Source organism: Eschrichtius robustus, chromosome 2 (assembly GCF_028021215.1).
Source record: "Eschrichtius robustus isolate mEscRob2 chromosome 2, mEscRob2.pri, whole genome shotgun sequence".
NCBI classification, from domain to species: Eukaryota; Metazoa; Chordata; class Mammalia; order Artiodactyla; family Eschrichtiidae; genus Eschrichtius; species Eschrichtius robustus.
This window is the reverse complement of record NC_090825.1, coordinates 147,967,883-147,995,520: the sequence shown is the minus strand read 5'-3', so window position 1 is coordinate 147,995,520 and position 27,638 is coordinate 147,967,883. Positions and strand designations below refer to the sequence as shown.

The 27,638-nt window shown below is 51.7% G+C and overlaps 1 protein-coding gene across 1 annotated transcript in view; it reads right to left on the bottom strand.

The window, feature by feature from the left end:
* Positions 1-2,060: 2,060 nt before the first annotated feature.
* Positions 2,061-27,638, bottom strand: part of ERGIC1 (endoplasmic reticulum-golgi intermediate compartment 1) — a 109,998-nt gene continuing 84,420 nt past the window's right edge. Inside the window, exons 6-10 of the mRNA XM_068536369.1 lie at positions 26,521-26,625; positions 21,856-21,916; positions 17,562-17,662; positions 14,926-15,048; positions 2,061-3,982 (exon numbers count right to left, since the gene is read on the bottom strand). Of these exons, the coding sequence (XP_068392470.1) occupies positions 3,875-3,982; positions 14,926-15,048; positions 17,562-17,662; positions 21,856-21,916; positions 26,521-26,625 (498 nt within the window). The 3' untranslated portion in view covers positions 2,061-3,874. The remainder of the gene's footprint in view (positions 3,983-14,925; positions 15,049-17,561; positions 17,663-21,855; positions 21,917-26,520; positions 26,626-27,638) is intronic.

Here is a 27,638-nt window from a genome sequence, read left to right as displayed (position 1 = left end):
CTGAACCACCACAGCCCCCAACCCGTCACCTACACCTCTCTGGGTTTGCACCATAAGCCCTGATTGAGAAATCCTCTTGCACGAAAACACTATAGTCTGCACTTGGTTAGGTAACTGAAAGAACTGGTTCAAGGGAGAAATCATAAAAATGACACACATATACCTTAAAGGTTTTACATCAACTTAAAACACATTGGCCTGGGACTTCCCTGGTGGTCCAGTGGTCAAGACCGCGCTCCCAGTGTAACAGGGAAGAGCCAATTTTGACTCCATGTTGGATCTGTTTCTTTGACTTCAGCCTTTGCTTTTCGTTGCTTTTATTATAATCATACATAATGGCCTGCCTCAGGGAACCCTACCCACCTGTGAATGGCTGCAAGAAATTAACACATCCCCTCCCGGAGGCTGGCCACTCCAGGAGATGTTCTGCAAGACTGATGGCCCTTTTTACTTTACTTCTCTCTCTGATTCTATAAAAGAAACTGGCATCCAGACCCAATAAGATGGTTTTTGGGGGGACTCTAGTCCACCATCTTCTCGGTCTGCTGGCTTTCTGAATAAAGTTGTGTTCCTTGCCTCAACACGTTGTCTATTTATCGGCCTGTCGTGCGGCGAGCAGAGCGAGCTTGGACTCGGTAACACCAATGCAGGGGGCCCAGGTTCTATCCCTGGTCAGGGAACTAGAGCCCGCATGCCGCAACTAAAGATCCCGCATGCCGCAACTAAAGATCCCGCATGCCGCAACTAAAGATCCCGCATGCAGCAACAAAGATCCCTCGTGCCACAGTGAAGACTGGTGCAGCCAAATAAATAAGTAAATATTTAAAAAAAGAAAAAGAAAAAAAACCCCCAAAAAACCCCACATTAGCCCATCTTTTGACCCTGAGCAAGGCTTTTCATTGAGAAACCTCTGCTGGAGTTCATTTTCCTTATGTAAACTATGTCCTTACATAAACCAACCGCAGGGCTCCAGGTTTCGTTTTCTTTAATGTGGAGTGAGAACTTACTTTCAGTGTGAATGCAGAATCCTCAAGGACTCCCCCACCCCAACTCTTCTCAGTTGCCTTATTCACATTGAATTCGTGGGTTTTTTTTTGGGGGGGGGTAGGGGCTGAGTACCCCCTGCAGTGGAAGCACAGAGTCCTAACCACTGGACTGCCAGGGAATTCCCTGAATTCGGTAGCATTTTGAGGAGGGGGTGGCAACTCACCTTTATCAGGTCTCTCCAAAGTATTCAACTTAGTTTTACTAGACTCTTCCATTTTTCAGTCATACTTCATTGGTTAACTAAGTCACGTCACATCACTACAGCATAAAGCACAGCTGGTACAAACAGGTTTGGGAGCACACCTCATTGACTACCGGTGGGCATATGCTCTCCATCACTAGCTTTGAGTGTCACAGTAATTCAAGTATCGCACAGAATGTTAAAGAGAGAATGGGGAGGGTCAGTGAAGAGTTTCTCGCAGACTGGATTGCTCTCACATTCATCTCTGACGTGTTTATCCACGTCCGTGCTGTTCCAGTGAAGGCCTTGGAGGACTGGGCAGCAGGAGGGCAAATGTCCATGGAAGTCCCCTTCTCACAGCTGATGGTGGATCTCCCTTATTGTATTTGGGAATACCTATACGGAACAACTACCATGTTTGAAAATTTACTATGTACCACTTTCCTGCATACATGAGCTTGTTCTGATCCAGTATAACTTACTGGCACCCATTATAGATTTAATTTCTGCAACAGCACCATGAGGTTAAGGACCTGGCCTGAGGCTACACAACTGGAAAGCTAGCAGATCAAGTTAACACAAGGTTGTAAATCAACTATACTTCAATAAAATAAATTAAATTAAAAAGAAAAAAGCAAGTAGCAGATCAGGGGACATTCTGTAGGGATTCAATAAAGGAAGGACTGAATCCAAGGGGTCCTGACTTTCTGATCATGCTCACAGATCTTCTCCACATTTCCCAGTTTCTCTTCTCTAGAATGAAATTCTGTTCTGTGATCCCAGCCTCCGGGCTACCCAGACACAATCAAGTCGAAAGCAACACACAGCAATATTTCTGAAAATCAGCCTTTTAATCTATTTGAACCCAATGAGTGGAGAAAGAACTAAAACATTTTTTTCCCTTGAGATTTTGTTTATAAGAATAATGGGTCAGAGGTGTCTCTTCCATAGGAAACTGACATCCCCTATGTCCTCAAGAGTTGGGTTTTTTTTTTAAATGCATAAACGTGGGATTTCAACTCACTTGCATGCCACACATTTCCCCACCCTGCCCTGCCCACCCTTTACAGGCACACGTATTCACACACCCAAGGGGCTCCTTTCTGTAACTGGGGAAGAGAATGCAAAAAAAAAAAAAAAAAATCCATCTGAGTGGCCACAGATACCAGAAATAAACAAATGCAGTTTACACTCACATTCGTCAACTCATATGCAAAAGGGGAAGCTTTTCTAATTGGAATCTAGAGTCAAAAATTACAAACGGCAGACTTGAACCATCCACAGAGATAATTTAAAAACGCCTTCCACTCCCCTTAATTACACTCCCCTTAATTACAAAAGTATGCAAACAATCTTGATATAAATGGAAAACAGGTGGGCGACTCTCTCCCTGGGAAGGGGGGGGGGCATAACTAAAATTCCCTGGGTGTAATTCATGCCTGGACCATTGCCTCTCCCTTTCAGGACTAAGGGGGAAGGATGGGGGAAAGCAGTGGGGTAGGGACCCACCCAAGAGCAAGTGAGGAAACAGTGGAGCCGCCCCAGGAACAGGACCGAGTTAGTGTGTGGCCAGCCAGTGGGGAGCTTGGTGGGGCAAGTGGGCCACAACTGGGTTGCAGAGAGGTCCAAGCGCTATGCACCCTTGGGAGCCCCGAGGGTGGACATGCTAAGATGGGAGAAGGGCTGGTCTGCTTTGCTTCCCCCACCTAAGGCCTTGGGACCGACAGCAAGCCGCCTGGGAGAGGCTGAGACATGATTATTTTAGGGTCGTGGAAAAGGATGCTTCCCATCTGGACATAAGTGCACAAACCATGTCTGGCTCTCCAAGGATGACTTCCCAGTCACAGCCAGCCCCTCCACCAAGCCACGCTGTGGCCACACAGCACGGGGGCTGAGGCACATTGGCAGGGGGTTCAGAGGAACAATGAAGAGAGAGAGGAAGGGGAACTCGCCACGCACCCAGGGACCAGTAGGCAGACTCGAGTCTACACAGCTGCTGCCCAACAACTGGGCATCTGCTTCTGGGGAAGAAAAGAAAGGGGTGGGGGTGAGGGCCTTGAGGCCTGGGCTCTAGGTCGGGCAGGAAGGAATGGAGAAACAAGGGCTCCATCTACAGGGCCACGTGTCAGGGGCTTGCCTGGGAAGTACCATTCTTTGTTGAAGGCACCAGGTGGGAGGTACCTTTGGGCAGCCTGGCCCAAAGCCCAGAGCCCAGGTCTGCAGGCTGGCTGCCCAGGGGAGAAACCAAGTGATTAGTGGGACCAAACGGTGGGGAGCTCTGAGAGATTGTCAAAGCCTGGCTGAGAACTGGTCAAGATGGATTCTGAGCTGCTTGCCCAACAGGGAAAGGACTGCAGTTTTCCCAGGAGTGGTCTCCAGCATCCCCGAACCTTCCCTGCCTGACTCTGGTCTTGGGGTTCCTCAGGGAAAGAAAGGGGCACCCAGACTTCAGGCAGTGTAATTCATCTACAGTTAAACATGGGGAAAAGAGGTAGCTGCGAACCTGTGAGCCACCCCCTCCCTCCCCTCACCCCCACTTTGGGACGCAGCCAGATCCTGGGCCAGATAGAAGGCAGGAGGAGACGGGGCGCTGGAGACAGGGCTGGCGGTCTCCCTGGGTCCTCGGCCATTGGGCCAGGCGGGTCGTCAATGCATCTTGCCCAGCTGGATCTTCTTCCAGGCCTCCGAGGCTGTGAAGATACACGAGTCCAGAATGCCGGCAACAGTGAAGGTCCCGCCGATGATGGCACAGATCTGAAAGGGGTAAGGGGAGGTCAGAGGTCAGCACTGGAGGGAGCACCAGGCCAGACCCCTCCCAAATCACGAGATGATGAGCTCAGCAAGTGCAGACGCTCTGCCCCATTAGGCCCACCACGTGGTAACCAACGGGGGCTGGAACATACTCAGGGCTCAAAAACTCCACTTGTTGGTTGATGAATGAAATAATAATAAAAGTAACCATTAACAGCTCCTTTCATTCCCATATTAACCTTCTGAAAGGAGGGGGATTATTAGACCCATTTCAGAGGTGAGGAAACTGAGGCTTAAATAGGTAACTATGTTCACATAATAAGTAGCAGAGCTGTGACTTGAACTTGGGCATGTCTTTGATTCTGGAGCCTGTGGTCTTAACTTCTACTCTAAATTTATCAGATATTTACAATCCCATTTGCAGATGAAGGAACGGAAGTTTAGAAAGGCAGGGCCACTGGCCCAAGGTCATACAGTCAAGAAGTGGCAAAACTGGGGACTTGAACCTGGGTCTGACAGGTCCAGGCCCAGTGCTGCCAGTGACTGAGTAACATCTGGGGTGGGGTGAATAGTCAGCACTGGCCTGGATGGGCCGGAGTGAGAAACCAATCTCCTCTCACCCTCAGAAGCTTGTACTATATCAGTGGGACGGGTAGCAATCAAATAATCTTACCGATAAATGGAAAATTACAACCAAGGCAAGTGCTACAGAGAAGAGAGTGGCCTATGTTGCTACCAGAAATCTTGTATCGGGGCACAGTTTCTTACGGCACTATTTACTTTTGGGACCAGATAACTCTTTGTTGTCGGGACTGTCCTGTACTTTGAAGGACGGTGAACAGCATCCTGGGCCCCCACCCATGAGATGCCAGTACTACCTTCTCTTCCCTGCTGTGACAACCAAAATGTCACATTGTCTCCAAACACTATCAGATGTCCCCTGGAGGTCAAAACTGCCCGATTAAGAACTGCTGTCGTCCGGGGATGGTCATGAATGTCACCTGTATGCCTGTACTTCCTCACTTCCTGTCACATAATAAAATAAGAACTACAACAAAAGAGACAGTACTTACACAGCACCTTTCTGTGCCAGGCACGCTTTGAAATGCTCATGCCTCCCACCTCACTGAATCCCCAGGCCAACCCTAGGAGGGAGGTACTATTCTTATAACTGTATTACATCCAGGGAAACTGAGGCACAGGGACACTCAGTCACTCATCCAATGCCACGGTAATTAGTGGCTGAACTGGAGTTCAAAACTCTCAACATGGCCCTTTGCTGCCTCCCAGGCATGAAACAGCCCACCTAACGAATTATTTACTTTGTTTTGAAGTTGTCAGCACTCCACTTGTGATGCGTCAACATAATGCTATGTGTTCCTCAAAATTTTCTGGCCTACCTATGAGCTGCTTTCTGGTACCATCAAAGAACTAAAGTGCATAAAAGTTTTGCAAGGAAACTTTAAATGTACTTTTCCCCTAAAGACACACTTTATGTCGTTCATAAAAACCAATACCACCCACCAGAGGAAGGCACCTCTTCTCTCATGTACCCATGGGCCCAGAGAGGGAAGTAGTCTGTCCAAGGTCACACAGCAAGTGTGGGGCAGAGCCAAGTCTGTCTGCCCCCAGAGCTCTGACTCTTTCTCCCTTGCCACATTTAAGGGGCACTTAAATGACCACAGGTCTCAGAAGAAGCCAATCTGGGCAGCCCCGGAGGGCCCCTGAGGCCGCCCTGGAGGTCCCATCGGAGGACTCTGGGAGACAGCAGTGCCATACTGGGTCCTCTGGTGCCAAGCGGAACAGGCCAGGAGACACAGCAGAGGCAAGAGGGAAGTGTGAATCGAACCGGCGTTTATTTTTAAAATTATATTTCCAAGAGATGAGCTAAGCGGAGGCCTGTGAGGCCCCAGACAGACAGAGCAGGTCTGTACAGATAGGCTGTAAGTAGAGCAGCTGGCATTCCAGTAATAACAGCCCAAGAAACCGGAGCAACCCCCCAGGGAGAGAGGAGGATGGGGGGCACTGGGGGGATTATTATGAAGTGTTTTCAGTGGGCAAGGCCTCTCCCCGCCAGCCTCAGAGCATGACGCAGGGCCCCTTTTCAAGGAGGATGACGGCAGGGGAGCCGGGTTATTTTGGTAGAGTGGATCAGATGATGGGCGATTTTATACCGCAAAATGCTTTTAGAGCTTGGATCAGAGGATAGGAAAATGTGACTTAAGTGCAATGGAGCAAATAATAAAAAAATAAAAAATAACCACACACACACGTATCTATATTCATCTACACGCTTTGGAACCTGCGTGTGCCTATGATTCACATACACCTGGCACCCAAACTGAAGCCTCCGTTCACCGGGCAGGCCTGGAACAGAAGGAGACACAACACATTCATTGAGGTACATGAGAAAACACAGAGCTGTGGGGAAACTGAGGCCCTGGGAGCATGTAAGCCGCCAGGCAGCTGACCCTGTCTGAGTTACTTACAGGGTGCCTAAGGCTAAGGGGCTCTTCAGGAAGCTACTGTGTGTGTCTACTGACATCACCCAATGCAGCTGCATGTCCCCCATTATTCTACATCTATTCAAGGTGCTGGTCACCGGTCAATGGAGGAGGAGGAATTCTGGCATATTCAGTGGGGCAGCGGGGGACTCCTCAAAAGCTGAGAGAAATCTAGCAGCCCGCCTGATGCTGCCACGGCCCCCTGCTTTCATTATTTTGCCTTTGGCCTGCCTGACCTGCTCACATCCGCAGGTGGTGGCTGGTGTGAGGTGAAGCAGGGGTCGTGAGGAGAGGGTCCTGGGGTGCTCCCAGGCTGTGGCGTGCCCTGGATTTTGACAGATGGTAGCCACAGAAACCCCCAGCACCAGGAGGCTGCCACATCTGGACTCATCCCACGTGGTCAGTCGTGGCCATCCCTTATCCCGAGAAGGTCACGGTTTCTCCATTCTGAAACGCAGGGAAATAAATGTAGCCACGAGGTTGCACCAGAGGGTATGTCTCTTGTCTTTGGACTCAGGCTCTACCTTGGTGGTGGCAAGATCACAGGCTTCACCATTATTTGGCTGATGGGGGGGGGGGGCGGGGGGACATGACCAACCACAGATGCTAGGAGGCTGATAGGGATCTTGAGAAGAGATAAAGAAAGGCCTGGTGGAAGGGAGGACGGTGACTTGGCATTTCCCTGGCCTGGGAAGATAGGGCCCAAGATGAATATAAATGAATAAAAAGGAAAACGAAGCAAATCATGCCCACGACACTTAGTTCCCTTGCGTGCTGCTCTGCATGCAGAAGAGCCAGGAGAACCGGGCCTCCATGGTGTGCAGAGGCCGGGAGGCGTGAACGTCCTCAGGGTACACGGCCAAGGTGGGGTGTGAGGACTGGGGAGCCCACAGTGGCCTTCCAGGCTGTGGCAGCAGAAAGAGCTTGGAATTCAGAAGCCGAGTCGTGGCTGTCGCTTTCTAACTCTGGACTTGGGAGAGCCTTCCTGGGCCTCAGTTATTTGATCTGCAAAATGGGAAAACTGTCTCTACTTTGCCAACTGTCATACTGCAGGCAATGCCTCTGGAGTGCCTAGCACTTAGTAGGTGCTCAGTAAATGGTACCTAATCTCATCTTCCAGGTGACTGGAAGGCTCCAACCTTCTTGCTAAGATCTGAGATTTTCTAAACCTCTCTGAGACCCACTCTAAGAAGAACAATGGGTAAAATATCACTTATTCCCCAGAGCAGGCCTCCGGGTCTCAATTTCCATTCTCTACCTGGCTCTTTAAGCAGAGGACAAGCCATTCATGGAAGGACAGGATGGCAAGGGTGTCCCAGGCATCACAGGCAGATTCTTTACAGCTGCTCAGGTCCCAAGCCCTCCGAGGGCCCATTCTACAGAGGGAGTAGCTGAGTGCCAGACAGGTGGGTTTGTCATGAAGAACATCCCTGGGGGCAAAGCACCTCAGGCCAGAGGTTGTTTCCAGTCTTCGGCCAGGCAGGGAGCGACCCCTCACCCCCAGTCCCCTACCCCAACCCTACTGCTTAAAGCTCGCTTTCCCGACTGCCCCAGGGAGAGAAGAAAGCAGAAGAGCCCGACCCACAGCAGGCTCAGGACATGTTCATTGAGTAAAGGAGTGTGTGTGTGCGTGAGTGAGTGGGAAAGAACCGATAAAAGAGTCGGTGAGGGAGTGAGGGAGTGAATGAACGAACGAACGTCTTACAAAAGGAGTAGAAGAATTCCATGCCCCAGGCAGGGGGCAAAGGTGACTCACACAAGGGGTGTCAGCCCAGGAGCTGGGGGTGTGGAGGAGACTCAGGCAGGATGTTGGGCCCACTTCCATGGCTCCCTGAGCCTCAGTTTCCTAACTTTCACAAACGGGAAGGCTAATCCTCACCCCTCAGGACTGCCCTGGGATTGCCCGTGTTACACATACACCCTTGAATGCCTGTTCCCTTGGTCCCTTGCTGCTGCTACCTACGCTCTTGCATCTCTCAGCTTTGAGGCAGGGGGACAACTTCCGGCGGAGAGGGTGGAGGTCGGGAGAGCAGGGCCGCTGAGCCAGGAGGGGCCACCACAGCCGGGACCTGCAACCCTACTCTGGTCAGCAGCCCCAGCTCCAGAAATGAAGACAAGGACCATCTGATATGCGGGCCCCAGTGAGTCGGGGCGAAGCACGTTACTTTGCTTTCGTCAGAAGTCATCAATAATGCCCCTCTGTTCTTATGGCGAGGCTTCCTCCCCGCGGCTCCCCCAGCTTCCCTACCTTCCACTGCGGGGAGAATGAAGTCAGCTCGTCTACCTTGAAAGGAAGGTGTGTGTGTGTTCCCCTGACATTTTAATCATGGCTCTTGATTCCTTATAATATGGACAGGACAAGTTCCAACCACACCAGCTGGAGGGCTGAATCCCTCTGTGTTCCACCAGGCTCTGGAGTAAACATTCCTGGGGGCGGATACCAGCTCTGCGACCCTGGCCGGGAAAACCAGTTGACCTCTCAGAGCCTCAGTTTCTCTCATCTGTGAAATGGGGTTCACTGTGAGGCCCTGTCTAGCTGCCTGATGTACCACCGTTAAGTGCCCGGGCACTGCTCGCTCACTTTCCTCGTCCAGTTAGCCTTGCTTGAAAAGCTTGTGCAAAAGGCACAGCGTGAGGAAAAAAATAATGAATCGGAGTCCCATCAGATGCCGGTGGCGGCAGACAGGCTGGAGCCTCGGATGAGAACACCAGGGCTGTGGCTGGGCAGAGGTGGAGGCTGTCATGGAAGGGAAGCTGATGACTGGGCCTGGGAGAGGTGGGGAGGTGGGGGGGAGAGGGTGTGGTGGTCTCCAGTCAGTCGTGTCACGCCTGCCAGACTGCCCACTTCCACCCTTTAGTCCAGGAGCCTGGGAGGTGGGGAGAGTGGAGGCTTTTCCCTGCCATTTTTACAGTGGCTGCAGCTGCAAAATACCCACTGCCCCCTCTGAAAAAACCACCTCAGTGCAGCACCTACTATGTGCCAGGCCTGAGATGGCACTTTCTTCTGCCTCCTCATTCATTCTTTGCAAGTAGTAGGGCAAATGGGGTGCGCTCCATTTCACAGGTGAGGAAAACAGGCTCAGAGAGGGACCCACTTGTCGAAGGTCACACAGCTACCAAGTAGGCAAGGGTGACGAGCATCCAGGTCTGGGAGGCTGCAAAGGGCCTGTTTTTTCCTGTTCCTTCACCCTGCTTCTCCCCCACCTGAAGGCTCCCCTCAGTTCCCATCTGCATGCCTGGAGGGCTTCTTTATACTTTGTTTTCTCGGCTCTGTTAAGTCTTACATATCAAATGTCCTAAAGGTAAGGGGTCTCCCTCAGGGAAGTTTATGAATTAAGACGCTGTGTGGCTGTAAAAATAAGTGTAGTTTATAAAATGGAGCCCACGCCTTTCTAATATTCCTTATTCGTCTCAGAACCTGCCCTAGAAAAGCAAGTACCAGGAGTTCCTGTTCCAACTGTGATATCGGTGTTCAGACTCAGTTGGAGCAATCAGTCCCTGGTACACAACCTTCTGAAAGAACTAGCTTTGCTCAAACGTCCAGAAGGACCAGAACGGAAGTGTTTTTTTTACATACACATTTCCAGGCCTGAATAACAGGGCTGCTAATTTGGGTTCTGTTCTGCTCCTCAGATAATAATAGAAATTGTCTTGTGGGGACCGGACCAAGGTGTACACCCTCCACGTGTCTGCTCACTGTTTCACACCCACTTATCACCTGCCCGGGCTATGCCAGGTCTGGAGAGCAGAGGTGACTGAGAGCCAGCCCTCCTTCCTGGAGCCCTCAGTCCTGGGAAGAGAGACACACCGAGGAAAGCCCAAGTAGGAGAGAATGGAGGGTCTGAAGCGGCTGTTGTATCAGTCCAGCTACCAAGCTGGTCTTTTCCCAACTCACACAGTCTCAGACGTAAAACCTTCTCAGTTTTAAGTTTGTCTCCTCTCAGTTTTTTGTTTTTGTTTTTGTTTTTAACCATCCTATGTGCCCCCCACTCCACACACCTGCTGCCTTTTGTCAATGGAAAATCTTTGCAGGTGTCCCAAACAGATGAGTGAAAGGTAATCAGATAAGGGTAGGAAAACCTGCGCACCACCAGCCAACCAGTCTTAGATGGACAGTTTGCTTTTTTTATGGCTTGCATGGGCATGACTGTGATTTTATCACACATGCTCATAATATTGCCTTGTTTCCTGCTATAATATTTCTTCTTGATTCCCAGGACAGAAGTCACTGTATCAAATGATCCTGGTGTCCTATCAAGGGCTCCATGGCTTCTGGGGGCTCTGTTGTTGGAACAGCCTTGAGAGCCTTTGTTTTGGAAAATGAAGGCTCCCAAGCTGGTGATGGGAGGATCCCTGATTTGGAGCCAAAGGGTTAGGCAGAGGCAAGTCTGGGGGTCAAGTCTCAGCCTTGACTTTATTGGCTGTGAGATCTTGGAAGAGTTTCTTTACCTCTCTGGGCCTCAGTTAATTCATATCTAAAACAGGAATGATATCATCTACCTTGGAGGGTTCCTGGGAGGGTTAAAGGAGAGGACTGTAAAATTACCTGGCACCTAGTAGATGCTTAATAAGTGCAGCTATATGATCACTTCTTTAAGCAGCTATCCCTTGTATATTTCTAAGCACCTACATCCAGGCCAAGTCCTGTGCCGGATGCTAGGGACACAGAGGTGAGTCAGGCCTGGAGCTCATCATAATCAGGCCTGGCAACTATGAGATGCAATCTAAACTCTGGGGGATTATTTCACTGGCAAGGAGCACCTCGAGGGCAGGGATGATGTCTAACTCGGCTAACCCTGTTATCCAACGGGGGCGTGTCATTATAACCAGGTGCTACTTTTTTGTGGACAAAAACCGTCATGGCCATACTGACCCAGTTTGGTACTTGGTGACTTCTGGTTGCTCCCCACAAATAGAATAAAACACACACAAGGAAAGTGATGTGACACCTCCAAAGCCACCCGATCTGTCACCACCACCCACTTGAAGGCCATCTCCAAAAAGGGGCTTCAGCAAGTGGCAGGGGTAGGGGACAAATGTGCATGTGTGGGAGGGGGCACTTTGAAAGGGATCCCTTTCATGGTGTTAAACACCATCTGTTTTATTCTCTCAGTGGTGGAATTTTCTGGAAAAGCACAAAGTGGAGGTCTGAGCAAGGTGCCCTGGGTGTCCAGAGACAGGAGCCCGGGCAGCCTGCTGGAGGCTTCCAGGAGGAGGGCGTCCCCTCTGTTCAGGCAGGGCATGAAAAAAAGGTCCTTTCCAGACCAGAAGAGCCTGGAAGGGGCAACCCTGACTAAGCCAGGTGCTTGTTACTTAGAATGCCTCTCCCCTCCACACCCACTCCCCCGCCCCTGGCTGCACCCACCCCTCATTCCAGCCCACCCACAGCTGCCGCCGCAGCCCTGCGGCCGCCACGTGACGACATCCTGGCCTCAGCCCCCTCTTCAGCAGCCCCTCTGAGGAGCTATTTGCAGAGGCCCCCAGTGCACACAAGTGTTTGATTTCATAAAGAGAGAAAGAGAAGTCACAGCAGGTGCCTCCACTTCCATCCCACCTCCACCCTGCCCGGCGAGGGCTCCCGGGGGTCTTTGTGCTTGTGTGTCCGCGTGCAAGCGTCATCCCCACATCTGCCGCCCTGTGACAGGGGCCTCTGAAGCTCCACAATGACGCCATCTGCCAGGGACAGCCGGCTGGCTCACTCTGGGCTGACCCCACGGTTGTCGTGGCAACCAAAATGGCAGCATGGGGCCTTCAGAAAAACCACCAGGCTAATGATGTCAGGAGGTTCCCCGCAGCACGGCCCCCACTCAGGTGGAGGTGGGCAGGGCTGGGGTGGAGGAGGGGCTGGTGGCCAAAGGGAGGAGGAGAAGGCCTCTGGGTGATGCAGGACGGGCTCTTCCCCTGGGATTTTTGGGACCTCCAGCTCTCAGAATTCCTTCCCCATTGAAAGAAGCCACATGGCCTTCACAAGACACGCTATGTTGGGCACCCTGGCATGTACTATTCCCTTTGCTAAGACCCTCTCTCCCTCACTCACCAGTCTAAAAAACGTCTCCTCACCCTTCAAGACCCATCTTGGGGTTTCCTTCTCTTAACCTTCCAAACAGAAGGGAGTCTGCCACTGGGGTACCTGGTGCACAGCTCCATCGGAGCCCCTGCTGGATGGGTCTGCAGTTCTGTGTGCTCGCCCATCTCCCCCACCAGCTGCGGAGCAGCTTAAGAGCAGGGATTGCATCTAACTTGCTATCCCTGCTGCAAAGCACAGGGCCTGGCGCATGGTAAAGTTTAGCAAACATTTAGCAAATAAATGAAGTCGCTTCATTTCTCAGCCACTTGCCAAGGGATCTCAACACTCAGCGCCTCAGCTGTCTGGAATGCAGGGGAAACAGGAAGGGGGCCATGAAGATCCTTCCCGACCCTACAGTGAGGTGTGGGCACAGGGGTTTCTCTGCCACCATCAAGGCCGCAGACCCCAGGGCCTCTGAGATGCAGACCACGCCCACACAGAGGTGCCTCCTTATGTCTTCGCTTCTGTCCAATTTTGGGTATGCAGTAAGAGTACTGGCTGAGAATCAGCGCCAAGACCCACTTAGTGTGCTACCCTGTGGGGCCTTGGGTAGAATCACTTGCTCACAGTTTCCCTGATTTGGAGCCAAAGGGTTAGTATGTATCCCTCCAAAGTGGCTGACCCCATTTACACCAGAGTGTATACACAGGTCCCCTTGCTTTGCATCCTCCCAATCTTTACAGTGGCAGGTCTTTAAGTTCTGCCAATCTGATAGGATTGAATTGGGTTGTTTTGAACCTCATTCCTCCAATTTCTAGTAAACTTGGGCGTCTTTCCACTGCCAGTGTGGTGTCTTCTGTCAATGGTCAAGTCCTTACCTATTTTCTTTTTGGTAACTTTTTCTTACTGATTTGTAGAAATTTTTTTTTTTTTTAATGTATAAATTCTGAAGCATACTTCTTCCTTATATGTGTGGCAAATATCTTCTCCCAATCTGTGTCTGGTGTTTTAGCTTTATGTTAGGTGCCCTTGGTCGATCAGAAGTTTCAAATTTTTATGGAGTCAGAGAACAGTAAAAGGCCATTTTGAGGCTCATATAAGCACCAAATTTTGACACCCTTTGTATCCACATGGCTTTCTATAATTTCAGAGCTTCCCTTTCGTAATCTGCTTTGAGTCCCACGAGGCCCTGGGAGGTAGGAAAAGTGGGGACTGTTATTCCTATTTCATCAGTTATAAGATGGAGACCTTGTAGTGGACATCTGGCCTTTTGGCCGCCTAGCATCCAGTCTTTCCTCTTCTGGTAACTGGTCTCTGATTTTTCTCTTGCGGAACCCCACCCCCTCGTAATTTTTGTCCTTGCAGTCTGGGTGGGGCTGGCCAACTGGAGCACACCATTCATTCTCCAGGCCACAAGGATAGCATGGGACCTGAGCTAGGCCAATGACAGTGCCATTCTATCCATAACTTGGGGTAGGATTACTGAGAAAGAGGTACTTTCTACTGGTAAATTTTATGTGAAAATGAAGCCAGTACAGAGGAGAGCAGGATGAAGAGAGACCTATTCCAGACATTTGTACCTGGATCTAGCCATACCTGAAGCCCACTTATCCTTCAAGCCAGTTTGATGTGGGGTCCTGTCTCTTCTGTAACAGAGTCCTAATACAGATCTAGTCAGAGCAGAAAATGAAAGTGCCAAGGCTGGACACCTAATTCTGAATCATTATTAAAAGTATGAAGAGGTAGAAAAGCAGTTTCTAAATCTAAGAGGGAGGGAAAATCACCTCATCTCTTCCAGCTTCACTGACTCTGGCTTACCGAATTTCTCCAGGCCTCTTGGTTGGAGCAGGGCACTGTGACCTGGCTGTTCTGACCCCAAGGACATTTTCAATGGGAAGCCAGGATAGTCCTTGATAGAAATAGTCAGCATCAAAGAAAACTGACATCAGCTTGAAGCTGCCTCACAGAAGATTGGACTTGGTGGAGACAATGGCAAAAAAGAAAAAAGAGAACAGGCAGGAAGGAAAGAAAGAAAAAAACATGACAATATCAGCAGCTAGAGTTAGAAAATAGACATGGAAAAAAATGAGTGAAATCTTCACTGTAAAACTTACACAGGAAAGGATAAGCCCTGCTAAGAATAATTTCCATAAAAATAAAAAACTGTAGAAAATCAGGAACATCTAACTGAGCCATATAAAGATGGAATTGCTTAAGGAACGAAGTGATTGAGTGGCATTCCCCTCTGGAAAAGATTTTCTTGATGAAATGCCATCGATATTGATGTGCTTCTGATGACATTTCTAAACATCCTAGAGGTCCCAGCCTTGTGTGGACAGGCTGAGCCCCTAACCCTGTGGGCTGCATCCTGCTTCTTGGAGAACCGGTTGCGGTGCCAGGAGAAGGAGCTCACAGCAGGCACCCCGCCCACTCACCGTGGTGATGAACCTGTACAGAGGCTGCCGTCTCTCCGTGTACTTGACCGTGATGGGGCTTAGGTCATAGCGGAACCAGATGGCGGGGATGATGCGGCCAGTATGGCTGTAGGCGACGTACTCCTGGGGTGGAAGAAGAGCGAACAGGGGACGGGGATGTGAGACTCAGGCTCAAACTGTGTCGCATGGGGGATGGGGGAGGGTGGGTGGCAGAGGGTCCCCGGAAACCCACAAGAACAGGCTCTTCTCCCTCCCTCCCCCTGCAGAGCCAGGCTCCACGGACCCCTCCTCTCACACCCTTCCCCCCAGTAGCTCTGCCATCAGCATCTGGATGGCCACCATTCACTGGGAGCATTTTGGACCCTTTGGGCTGCTTGGAAATGGACTGCATGACCTCGGAAGCAGCACCAGAATCAAAATAGGAGAGCAGAGCTGTCAAAGGACAAGCGTGAGTGGGCTCAGTTTGAGTAAAGGCCTATTTCTCCTTTCAACTCCTGGGCCATGCAGAATCCATTTGTTTATTCAGTGATAGTTCACTGAGCACTTCTCCTGTGTGCTGGCCCCTTGCTGGTTGCTGGGGACCCTGAGGGGAGTACGCCCCGCCCCATCCCCAGAGGGACCCACAGTCTGGAGAAGGAGGCATGTAAAAATATGTGCAATACTGCAGCACCATGAACGAATGGCCCAATCTCCCTAGGGGTGTCTGGACAGCTTGGCGAGGAGGGGACAGTCCTCATGACATCCTGAGGGGGGTGTGTGTGTGAGAGAGAGAGAGATGTGGGGAGTAAGCTTCTTCAAAGAAGGAACACACAGAACTGGAAAGTCAGAGGGCACAGCCCCACCACAAGCCTTCCTCAGAAGGCACCGGCCGGGACTCCAAGGATGCCAAGGGGCTGAATTAACAGTGCATCCACTTCAGGATGCTGAAAACCTCTCGGTTAGTCTCATTTTTCCTCAGCAACTGGAGACCAAACTTTAGCCCCAACCTCAAATGTTAAGGCCCAAGTCCTGCAGCTTCTCCAAGGACAACCCTGAAACTTGCCTCCTCTGTTGGATTGCCACCGACCCCGACGGGCGCAGCCTCACGCGCTCACAGGGCAGGCCGGGGCTGAGGCCGCAGAGAGAGCTGAGCAAGCTGTCCTGGCTGCTGGGCCTTTGCCAAAGCCTCAAGGGAAGGAGCCTTGGGCAAAACAAGATCAGCTTTCTCCAGGGAGAGCTCATGGGGCAGGGTGACTGTCTGGGTCACAGCCCAGAGCTGAGGGACAGAGGAAGATAATAAAAAATAGCAGCAGTAGGTACCACTTGCCAAAGCCTTCTTTGTGGGTTCGGTGGTTTTAAAAACACTGCCTCATTTGACAGCGACCTTATGAGGTGGGCACCATCCCCGTTTTACAAATGAGTAAACTGAGGCACAGAGCGGTTATGTGACTTGTCCCAGGTGACAGAGCTAGTGAGTGACCGAGCCAGGTTTGAAACGGAAGTTTGCTCCACAGCCCACACTCTTTCTGTTCACACTGCTTCCACCTTCTCCCATCTGTCAGATGCTGTCAGCACTTGAGGGTTCCAGTGAGATGCCCGCCAAGAAACAGGACCCCTCTGCCTCAGAGAGTTACACCAGAGCATCAGTGCAGGTGGAAGAGAGTAGAGGGACCCCAAGTCACCCAAGAGAGAGTAGCTCCCAGCCTGGCAGACTCAGAGGCCCCTGGTTCAGACTGAATAGGTGATGTGATCAAGAGACCAGGTTTTGGAGCTGGAGGAGAAGCTGGTTCTAATCCCCATTCAGCCATGTTATAGCTCCAGGACCACCTCTCAGTGCCTCAGTGGCCAAATCTATAAAATGGGGACAATAATAGTCCCAATGTCAGAGCTGTCTTGATGACTGAAAAAGATGGTGGAGGTAGAGAGCTTAGCATAATGTGCAGCCCGTGGTAAGTAATCCATAAATGATAGCTACTACTCTTATTATTAATTAGAGCCAAATAATATATCACCTTAAGGGGTCTGGGCGGTCCTGGAACAGAAAAAGAAGGAGAGTCCTGGTGTAAAGGGGTCTACTGGGGGTGCCTCAACCAATGGGCTTCAAGCATTCATGTCCCATGGCAGGGTCACCTCCGGGGAGACTGAGGCTGTCTTGGCTTGAAACCACTGTCTGTCACCCCATTCTGCTGGCTCTGACTGTGCTTTGCTTCCCACCAAGGCCTCCCTGCTTCTCCGTGAATTTGAGTATTGGGGTCCTGGGACACACCTGTTAACCAACAGCCATCTGGTGTAATTCCAGAGCCTCATGATTCTGGATAACGAGCTTGTGCCCCACGAACCAGAGCATCTGTTGTGTGCTAACCAATCAGGGTCCCGTGCCTGAATGACCAGGGCCAGATACAGGGTGGTGGAGATGTCTGCAAGCCCTAGACCTTTGGGACAGGCCACCTGCCTGCTCTTTCTCCAACATATCACACCCTATGTCCCGGTTCGATTTCGTCCCCTTGACTCTGAGACTGGCCTCCCATCTTTACCCAGGGTAGATCACCCTTCCAGGAAAGGCCCATTGAAGGGAATCAGAGATCACGCCCAGACACTTGTCACCTCGGCTCTCAGCCAGCAGAGGGCGCGATTGCACGCAGCTGCCACCCGTGTACCTTGTTGGCCACCGTGTACTGATAAGAGTACCGCTGCTTGCCACTCTTGTCCTCGTAAACCGTGGGAACGATCTTCAAGATGTAGTCGTGGGAGGCGAGGGCTGCGGGAAGGACACAGCAGCATGAGGCAGGGGGATGGGTACTGCCCGGCCGGCAGCTCGTTTCAACCCTAAACCTGCTTGGCATTGCGGGGGGTGGAGAGGTACTCAGTTTGCACAATTTCACCACCAAACGACCCCTCTTCATTTCTCCCTTTGGGCACCAGGAATTGAAAGACTCCATCGGTCAGGATCTTTACTCCTGCACTGTATATAATGTTAAATTCTAGTAACAACCCTAATGTCCATCAACAGGGCAACTGTTGAGGAGGGGGTGTGGAAGAGGCCACTCTCCAAGTGGGTATCACTGAGTGAAAAGAACTAAGTTATGGACCAGGGTGAATAACATGTTTCCATGTATTGGGGGCAGGGAAGACTCACTTCTCTACATGCGTGAAGAATGTAGAGAAGAATTTTCTGAAAAGATGCCCAAGGAACTATTAGCAGCTTTAGCCTCTGGTGGGGGGCGGGATAGGAGGCAGGATTTGATAAAGGTCACATTTTACTGTGCACCCTCTCGTCCTGTTTGAATATTGTTACTTTTGGAAAAAAAACTGGGTTCAAGTTTTAAAAAAGAATCCACCCACCAGAAAAACTGCACCTATCTATAATGACTGATTAATTTCTTTCCCCATTTTCAATTAATGGGAGATTAGTTCTTCCTCCACCTGCTCCTGTCATATTCCACTGTAACTCTTACCCCTTCCCCACTGGATAGGGGAGACTGCGGAGGGCAGGGACTGAGCCTTACTCATCTCTGTGTCCCTAGAACCCTGCACAAGGCCTGGTACAAAGTGGACAGTGGCAAATGCTTATTGAATGAATGAATGGATGGAGGGCTGACTGGACAGAGGCATGAATAGAAGAACAGATGAATCAGCTTCTGATAAGCATGAGGTAACCGGAATCAAACACTAGGCTGATAGAATGCTGGCCCAAAGTTGCTAAATAGCATCCCGGGAAAAGGTGATATTCCCTTGGGCCTTCTGGGATGCTGGGAGAAGCTCACAGACCCCTCTATTGCTGCCTTCTAGAATCTCGGGTCAGGGACCACGCAGCTAAAACAACACAGAAATTCAGGCTTGTGGGCTCTAATCCTGGTCTCCTGGCTGAGTCAGTCCCGAGTCCTTGGACTCATCTTCTGTGAAAGGGTAGGGGATGTAGATGGTGTTCACAGCCTCTTCCTGCCAACACTGCGTCTTGGTAAGGAAAGGGCGGTGTTTCTTGAACCCTCTTGTGACCTGACTCCTCTAAAAACCTGGGGAAAGTCCTGCAGCCTCAGGGCTAAGCCCATGAAGACCCCAACATCCCTCCGCTCAACCCCGCCGGTGCTCAGATTGTCAGGAGCACTAGGGCCACCCAGGATTTAAAAGGCAGACACCTGGGCCTCACCCCAGGGGTTCTGCTCAGTGGGTCTGGGGTGGGGCTCAGAATCTGCATTTTAAGCCAGGAGCACAAAGACCACACTTGAAATACGGAGTTCCAAATGCCCATGGCCCTGCGTTAAAAACCTGAAGGAACGAGAGAGTGAATGCCTTATGAAAATCACACCTGTAATAGTTCTGTTCAAATCTGTAAAACACACAGATGATCGTAAAGAAAAAAAAAAAATATCACCCACAAAGCCACCCTCCACAGAAAATCGGAGATTCGCATTCTCATGTGTGCACTGCTAGACTTCTATTTATACTTATATTTCTATTTCCCTAAACATAAATATAAAATTGGATCATACTGAACCTTCTTCTGAGAACTGAACACCGTGGACACTGTTTCAGGTCTAAGATACAGCGTAAGGTCTACGGCATTGGTTTTATCCATCGCCATATCCCCTTGCACAGCGCCTGGCACATAGCAGGTGCTCAATAGCTGCTTGCTGCCTGAACACCAGTGAGGTTCTGCCACATCACGGTCACTGCACTCATCCCCCAGCAAGGCCATGCACAGTGTGCTCAACCAGGCCCCTGGGGCCAGACACTGACGCTGTGGCTCATTTTCACTCTTATAAACAATGACCTAAATGACCATTATTTCCCTAAATCCTTGCACACTCTCTTATTTGTTTCCTTAGCTTACTCTCCTCTAAGTAGAATTGATGACTCAAAGGCAATGACCAATTTTAAGGCCTTTGGTACAATAGAGTCACTGCCAGTATCTTCAAACAGAGTGGTCTGTGCCTGGAAGAAAAACAGGTGTGTTGCTAGGCATGGGGGTTACTGTACAAAAGGTGGTCAGGGAGGGTCTCTCTGAGGTGGTGGCATTTGAGCTGAGACCTGAATGACAAGAAGCAGCCCCCCATGGGGGACCTGGAAGCAGAGGGACAAGCGGCGGGGACGGGGGTGGGGGGTGGTACCGGGCTTGAGAGCTGAGGAAATGGGAGCCCGCTCTACCCCCAGCTGTCTGGTGCATCTCATGCAACTCTCTTTCTACTGAAGCCAGCCTGAGATGGCTTTCGTCAGTAGTCCGGGAGCAGGAAAGGTTTTCTGCCCACACCCTCCATCAGCTTGCACAGCCTGGGGCCTTCCTAGCTTGATCTTCTTCCAATATCAGGCAGTTGAGAGGTCCAGGCTAAACTGCAAGCAGGTGGGGACAGGCCCCTTGGGACAACACGCTACCCGCACGCAGAACCACGATGAACACCCCACCATACGAAGAATCGTCTCCCTCCAGTATAATCAGACATCTGCGTGAAAACCAGGGGGCGCAGTTACACACTGACATGCTGTGGGAAGCAGCATGAGTGGGTACGGTCCCAGCTGGGAAGCAATACGGTAAATGTAAAGCAAGTCTTGTAAATATCAGAGGCGTTACTGCAATGGTGAAAAGGTAGAAACCACAGACGTTTTCCATGAAAAGACAGTGCCTTAAAGCACAGCAGAGCTGCTAGATGGGCAACCGTGCCTCCATTACCAGTGGAAAAACTGTACACGAATTGTGGTTATGATATAACACCAGGCACAAAAATCAGAAGGTAAGCTGCTTGGAAAAAATGACTTCTGCTCACAGGCAAGGATTCCCAGGGACACGGAGAAATGAGAAGCTTGATTTGTTGGGGCAGGTCATGGAGGGTAGTTCTCTTTTGCTTGGATTATCCCAATTCCATTCCATGCTTAGGCTGGTAGAGAGGACAGGCACACCTCGTTTCATTGCTTCACTTTATTGCCCGTCAAAGACACTGTGTTTTTTTTTTTTTTTTTTTACAAATTGAAGGTTTGTGGTAACCCTGTGTTGTCAGATGATGGTTAGCATTTTTTAGCAATAAAGTATTTTTAAATTAAGGTATTTACATTGTTTTTAAAGACATAATGCTACTGCACACTAAATAGACTTCAGTGTAGTGTAAATATAAATTTCCTATGTACTGGGAAACCAAAAAATTCATGTGATTTGTTTTATTGCAATATTCACTTCACTGAGGTGGCCTGGAACTGATCTCATAATGTCTCCGAGGTCTGCCTGTGAATGTATTTTAATAAATGACTAAGGACATATGGGTGAAAAGGTGAGCTCAGGTGAGGAAATAAGAAAAGTCTTGGTAACCTGTCCTACAGCACCCAGTGGGTGGATCCGCTTGAGCAGACAGACCTCCCAGGCCCGTTCTGTGCAAGGCCCCACGTGCGTCTGCACAGGTGTGTCGGTATGTGTGCTCTTCTGCAGGTCTGTAAAGATGTGGCACGCTCTTTAATCTGGGCCAAGGTGCCAGGGAGCCCAGCGGGGAGGAGGCTCAGGGAGGGGCCATTCGTGGGTGGGAGGGGCTGAAGCAGGAGGAGGGGGTGGGGTGGGGGGCAGCCCAGGTGGCCAGATCTGGCTGAGCCACCCACAGCCCTGTTCTCACGGTGCCACTTGGAGCCAGGATGAATTCTGGCTCCGTCACCACTCCCTGTGGGATCTAGGGTGATTATCTCAACTGACTACAATTATGTGGCAGTAATGATAATAATAATGATAACATCCGGTATTCATGGAGCAGTGATGATGTGCCTAGGACTGCCACGACAAGTCACTTTTCTTCCCTTCTCTGTGAGATGGGGATAGTTCCACTTCCTCACAGGCTAGCTGTGGGAATGAAGCATTAACAGCTTGGCTTACAGCGAGGGCTTGGTAAACGTTCCCTCCTTCTCCGCCCCGTTCCCTCCCTGCTGCACTGGGAATCTTGGGGCAGAAAGCTGTTCCCAGTGTGGGTATGGGGTACATACGGTTGGAGGTGAGTCTGTCTGCTCCCCCGAGAGCGTTGAAAGCTCCGTGGACGTTCTGGACCTGTGGAGAAGCACAGTGAGGGACTGACCCCAGGATGCTACCACCTCTAGGCTTGGTCCTGGCTGTGGGAGAATGGCCAGGTGCAACCTGGTCTAGGGACCTTACCCGTGTGTAAAACGGGGATCCCGCATGGTCTGTCTCGTAGAGACGTTGTGGGGAGCAAAATACAGACGCGGCAGAGGCCCGACACATGGTAGGCACTAGTTTGCTTCCCATCTTGGGCACTTACTATGAGACACTCAGTCCTGGGTACTTAGCGTCATCTCATTTAATGCCCCTAATGATGGACCATGGGCCCATTTTACAGAAGAGCAAACCAAAGCTTGGAGAAGCACCAAAATTTGTCCAGCATCCCACAACTGGTAAGTGGCTGAATTGAACTCTGAATTCAGGTTTGTCTGACCTCAAGCCTACATGGAATGGCTCTTTCCATTAAGGCACACAGAAAACTCAAGCAAAGGCAGAGCTGGGTCCCAGCATGCTCCTCCTGAGACCCCCACAGCCCTCTGAAAGAGGACCCAGGGCTGCTGGCCTCCGACCCTGTCTGCTGTGGGGAACATATAGCAGTTGTGAAGACACTCCTCCTCACGGCAGCCGGCCCAGCTGTGTCCCCCTGGCAGGGGCTGAAGGCCACGTTCCACCTCTCCTCTGAGGACAACGGGAAACCAGGTCAGCCTCAAGGAGAATCCAAAGCAGGACAAAGTATGCCCGATACATGGAGCATGTCATCATAGGCATGGTTAACAGGGGCTGCTGGGGTAGGCGTCCTGGAGGGCTTCCTGGGGGAAGTGACACTGACACCAAGATTTGTAGGAAAGTGGGAAGTTAATCACGCCAGCAGCTCATGCAAACACATGAGTCTGGAGACTGAGAAACAGAGCCCGTGTAGCCCTAGAGAGGAAGGGGGTGAGGAGTGGGAAGGGAAGAGGTCAGAGAGGTAGGAGGGGACAGGCTCCTGCAGTGAGGGCCACTCCAGGAACAGTGGGTGACCTGACCCTGATCCTGGTCTCAGGTCACTGATTTTATCGAGCACTTAACAGAACTGCGCACTCTCAAGAAGCTCAAAGGAAAGCTTGTCCATTGCTGCCACGGGATTGACTGTCTAAAGACTTGGTTTCTAACCCAAGAGGACAGTGGCTGTAGAGGCAAGAGTGCTAGAATAGTCCCTCACATCGTTGCATGTCATGGTTTTATCTGACATTCATTTGTATGATTATTTGATTAACTTCTGTCCTCCCCTCTAGACTATACGATACTTCACATGGGCAGGGACCACGCTCATCCTCGCCAATATGTGCAAGGCCTGGCACATAGTAGGTGCTCAATAATTATTTGTTGAATGGATGATGGATGAATAGATAAATCCTCAGCTAAGTGTTCTACATCTTTAAAAAATCCTATTTCCGCCATAAGGGCCAAGCCGAAGGCTGTTACTGTCGTGTTCTTTAGCAGCAAACAGCAATGCAAGGCTGCCCCTGTCCCTCCCCTGTCCTTCCTCTCTTCTCCTCCTGCCCCCTGGCCTTGGCTGTAGCCCTTTCCTCACCTCCCTACCTGCAGCCTTGCCTCACGGCCAGTCTTCCACACGGCAGGTGGGTGCTCTTTCTATGACACCCACCTGCCTGGGTCAGCCCCCACCTTCCTAAACCTATCGTGGGTCTCTCGCTCCACCTAAAACTCTGCTCCCCCCTCCAGATGGACACTGCTGAGCCCTCTCTGCTGACTCTGAGGAGCCTCTGGCATCTCATGTACAGAATATCATTCTGATGTCATGGACACTTGCTGATCCATTTTTTCTGAAAGTGACCTTTTCTGTGAAAATGACTGGTTGGATGTGCCATAGAGTGGGTTCTCTAGGAGAGGGGTGATATGCAAGACTTCCCTGTCCTGTGCTTGGCCAAATCCTTCTCACCCTTTAGCGCGTGGCTTAGATGTCACCTCCTCAGGGAAGCCCTCCCTGACCTCCCAGACTTGGGGGTACCCCGCCCCCACCTCCACATCACTGTCCCGAATCCTATGCTTCTCTTGTCCCTTGTAACTACGTTTATTTACATTTAATCTCTTCTTCATCTGAGGGCAAGAATCCTGTATGGTTTATCCACTGTTGTTGCCCCAGAGCCTTGCACAGAGCCTGGCGCAAAGCAGAAATTTTGAGGGGGGTCTGATGAATCCATGAACCTATGAGGCACAGTCAAAGAAGACCCGGGGCCAGACACACCTGGTTTTCAAGCTATATGACTCTGGGCAAGTTACTGAACTTCTCTGACCCTGTTTCTTCCTCAGGAAAAATAAATGCCACCCAGCATCCTTCAGGGAGTTCTTGTGAGGGTTAAACAAAGGGTCATCTAAACACTGCTCTCTAGGTGAGAAAGTGCAGGCTTCAGTGCAGGCTGAAGAGGTCAAAAGTTCCCATGAGGAAGGAGTGTGGATTCTGGTGGTGCTGCCAGTGAGATGCACGGCCCTGGGTCGTGACTCTGGTCTCAGTCTCCCCACGTGCACACTGGGGTTCACAGTGCCTACCTCCCCGGCTGTGTCGAGGATCTGCTGAGCTGGTGGGTTGCAAAGGCAGCTGGGGTGCTGCCCACTGCTCATATATGGAGGGCCCTCGGCCCTCCACCTGCCTGTGGCTTGTCAGCTCCCATCCCACTGGGGTGGTAAGCACCCCACGTCTGTCTCCCCCATGGCCGTGTGAGCCCCTGTGGGCCAGCAGCATCTTACCCTGCAGGGCCTGGTGCAGAATGAGAGCACAGAGGACAACTACAATGGCCAGAGCTCATTTCACTGACCGGTTACTCTGTGCCAGGCAACTGTTCTAAGAACTTCACGTGCATTAACTCATTTTATCTTCACTACAATTCTACAAGGCAGGTACAATTGTTGTCCCCATTTTACAGATGAGATAACTGAGGCTTAGCAAGACTAAATAATTTCTCCAAGGTCAGACAACTAGTAAGTGGTGGAGCCAGGATCTGAACCCAGCAAGGCAGGCTGGGGAACCTCTCCACACAGCAGTCCCTTGGATGGAGAGATGGGAGGTGTGCATGTGAAGCTTGTGTGACTTCACCTGCAGGAAGTGAGTCCACAGTCCCAGGGCAGGCCGTGCTTCACTGAGTGTGTAGACAGCAAGTCTGGCCCAGGTAGACTGGGACTTCTCTGTTCCTAAGCACCGTCTCCCAGAGGAAATTCTCTGGGGCCTCCAGAAAGGCTGGGAAGGTGATGACCGGGCCACTTGGGGCTGGGCAAAGGTGCCCCGGGAACGAAGCACAAGCAACACGAAGGGAGAAAGGAGTGAGAGAGGGCACGGGAGGCGGTCCCCACGGTGCGGCCCGAAACCAGACTCTGATTCAGACCCAGGCTCTGCACCAGGCTTTACCCTCTCGGTGCCTCAGTTTCCTCATCTGAAAAATGGAGACAATATATAGTATCTACCTCTGGGGCTGCTGAGAGGGTAAAAGAGGATCGTGCTTGTGAAGTAAGGTGCTCAGCACGCACAAAGCATTCAACCAGCATCAACATTCCTGCTGCACATGGACGTATGCAGCATGTATGGGGGGTGGGGGGAGTGGAGCAGTGCAGGCATGTGTGTGCCTCTGGTTCTGTATGTGAGATGTCCCAGCCAGGTGGGTCTGTGTGTATCTCTGGGTGGTGTGTGTGTGTCCAGTGCGTGGTCTTAGGGAGCATGTATGAGCACACGTGTGTCAGGGCACACTTTGCGGTGTGTGTCTGATGATTGTGTGCGTGAGTCTGAGCAGACGTGTGTGCACACGGTGTCGGAACAGTGTGTATGCGTGTGCCTGTGGGCCTGCGAGGGCCCCGTGCACAGCTCACCGTGCCTGGAGGGCACCCACCCAGCAACCTCAACCAGGAAACAGGATTCTCATCAAGCCAGGCTTGGGGTCAGGAGCCGGGTCGCGATGCCAGCACCACAGCTGGAGTGGTTACTTCCCCTTCTGAGCCTCGATTCCCTCTGTCACGCAGGGTGTGGCAGAATTCTCCTTCAGCACTGTGCTGCTGGGGGTGGAGGAGAGATGGAACATCACAGCTGCCCTGCCCGCAGCTGGCAGAGATCAGGCGGTCAGCGTCTGCTGCCATGGGGAGGAAACTGTCGGGCCGGGCCTGCTGGACGTGGCCCTCTCCATCAAAATCACAACAAGGAGTCTCAGGACACTTCCTTCACGCCTATTCAATGGACATGGGCGCTGACGCTACAGCGGACAGGGCACTGGACTCGAGGCAGACGCCTGCTGGGGGGTCCTGGACAAATGGCTTCTCTGGGCCCAGCTCTAGGTCTGTAAGATGCGGTGCCGCCTCCTGCCTCATGAGGCTGCCCTGGCACAGAGAAAGCACGAGCACTTAGTACTTGCTCGTGAAAGCCAGTTCCCTCTCCCAGGCCCCGGTCTCAAGCCGAGGTTCCAAGTCAAGTGCAACGTTGATGACATGGCAGCCGCAGGCTCATAAGTAAGGCAGAGGAGTTGTTTGATGGAGCAGAGGCTCGAAGGGCATGACGCCTCTGGAGGGCATCCCTCTATGTCCAGGGAGGACAGAAGGCTCTGGTGATGCAGCCCCTGGACGCCCACCTCCAGCCACCCCATCTGTGCCCCTCTCACCTGCAGCGTGTCCCCAAAGGAGAGCTTGTGGATGACATGGGTCATGTCCGGGTTCTGTGGCTGGGCTGTGGCACTGTGTGTGGACACGTGGAAGTTGCCCGGGACCTGGGGGAGAGATGGAAAGTTTAGGAGTTGCGTCAGCTGCCCCAGAGGGTGGGGTGCAGGGCTTCACCCTGGGGTCAGGCAGATCTGGATTTGGATCCCAGCTTGGCCACTTCCCAGCAGTGGAACTTTGCAGGAGCCTCTGGTTCCTTGTCTGTGGAAAGGGGGTGACAACAGTGGCTACCCGAGAGGACTGCTGGGGCTGTGGGTGGGAGGGTGCATGTGAAGGACCCAGCTGGGTGCCTGGTACAAGACCACGGCTCGAAAAGGCAACTGCCCACCATCAACTTCCTGGCTGTTTCCCCCCCGCCCCCGGGGGGTCGGGGAATGACCTTTAGGCCTGCAGACTAACGAAGCTTCCTTGAACTCCAAATCAACACCGTCACTCACCCAAATCTGCCCCATCACCCTAGACTGGGGGTTCCTTGAAGGCAAGACAACAGCAGCCCACTTTCCTCCCTGGGTCTCAAGGCTGTGCAGAGCGCAGCCAGTGAGAGGTACTGAATGAATGTCTACTCAGTGAACGGCACTGATGGGGCCTCCACGGAGACTCCGGGGGCCTCTCTCCTCCCAGCTGCTCAGACCAACACTTGGTGTCATCCTGGCCCCGTCTTTCTCTCACACTGACGTCCCACCCATCAGGAAATGCTGTCACCTCCACCCTCGAGACGCCCAGCATCTGAGCCCTCAAGCCTCCACTGCCTCCCTAGACCAGACAAGGCGGCAGCCTCCCCACTGGGCTCCAGGTTTCTGCCCTTGGGGTCCCCAGGCCTTTCCCCAACGGTAGCTAGAGGGGGCCTTTGGAACCCAATGTTTGATCCCGTCACCCCTCTGCCCAGGACCCTCCAAGGCTTCCCTTCTCTTGAGTTGAAGCCACATCCTCACGTCCTCTTCTGCTGACTCCCTCTGGCCACGCCGGCCTCCTGCTGCGCCGGCAACAGTGCCAGTGTGGTCCTCGGGCCTTTGTGCCTGCGCCCCCTTCCTGGAACCCTTTTCCACATGGCTCTCCCTCAGGT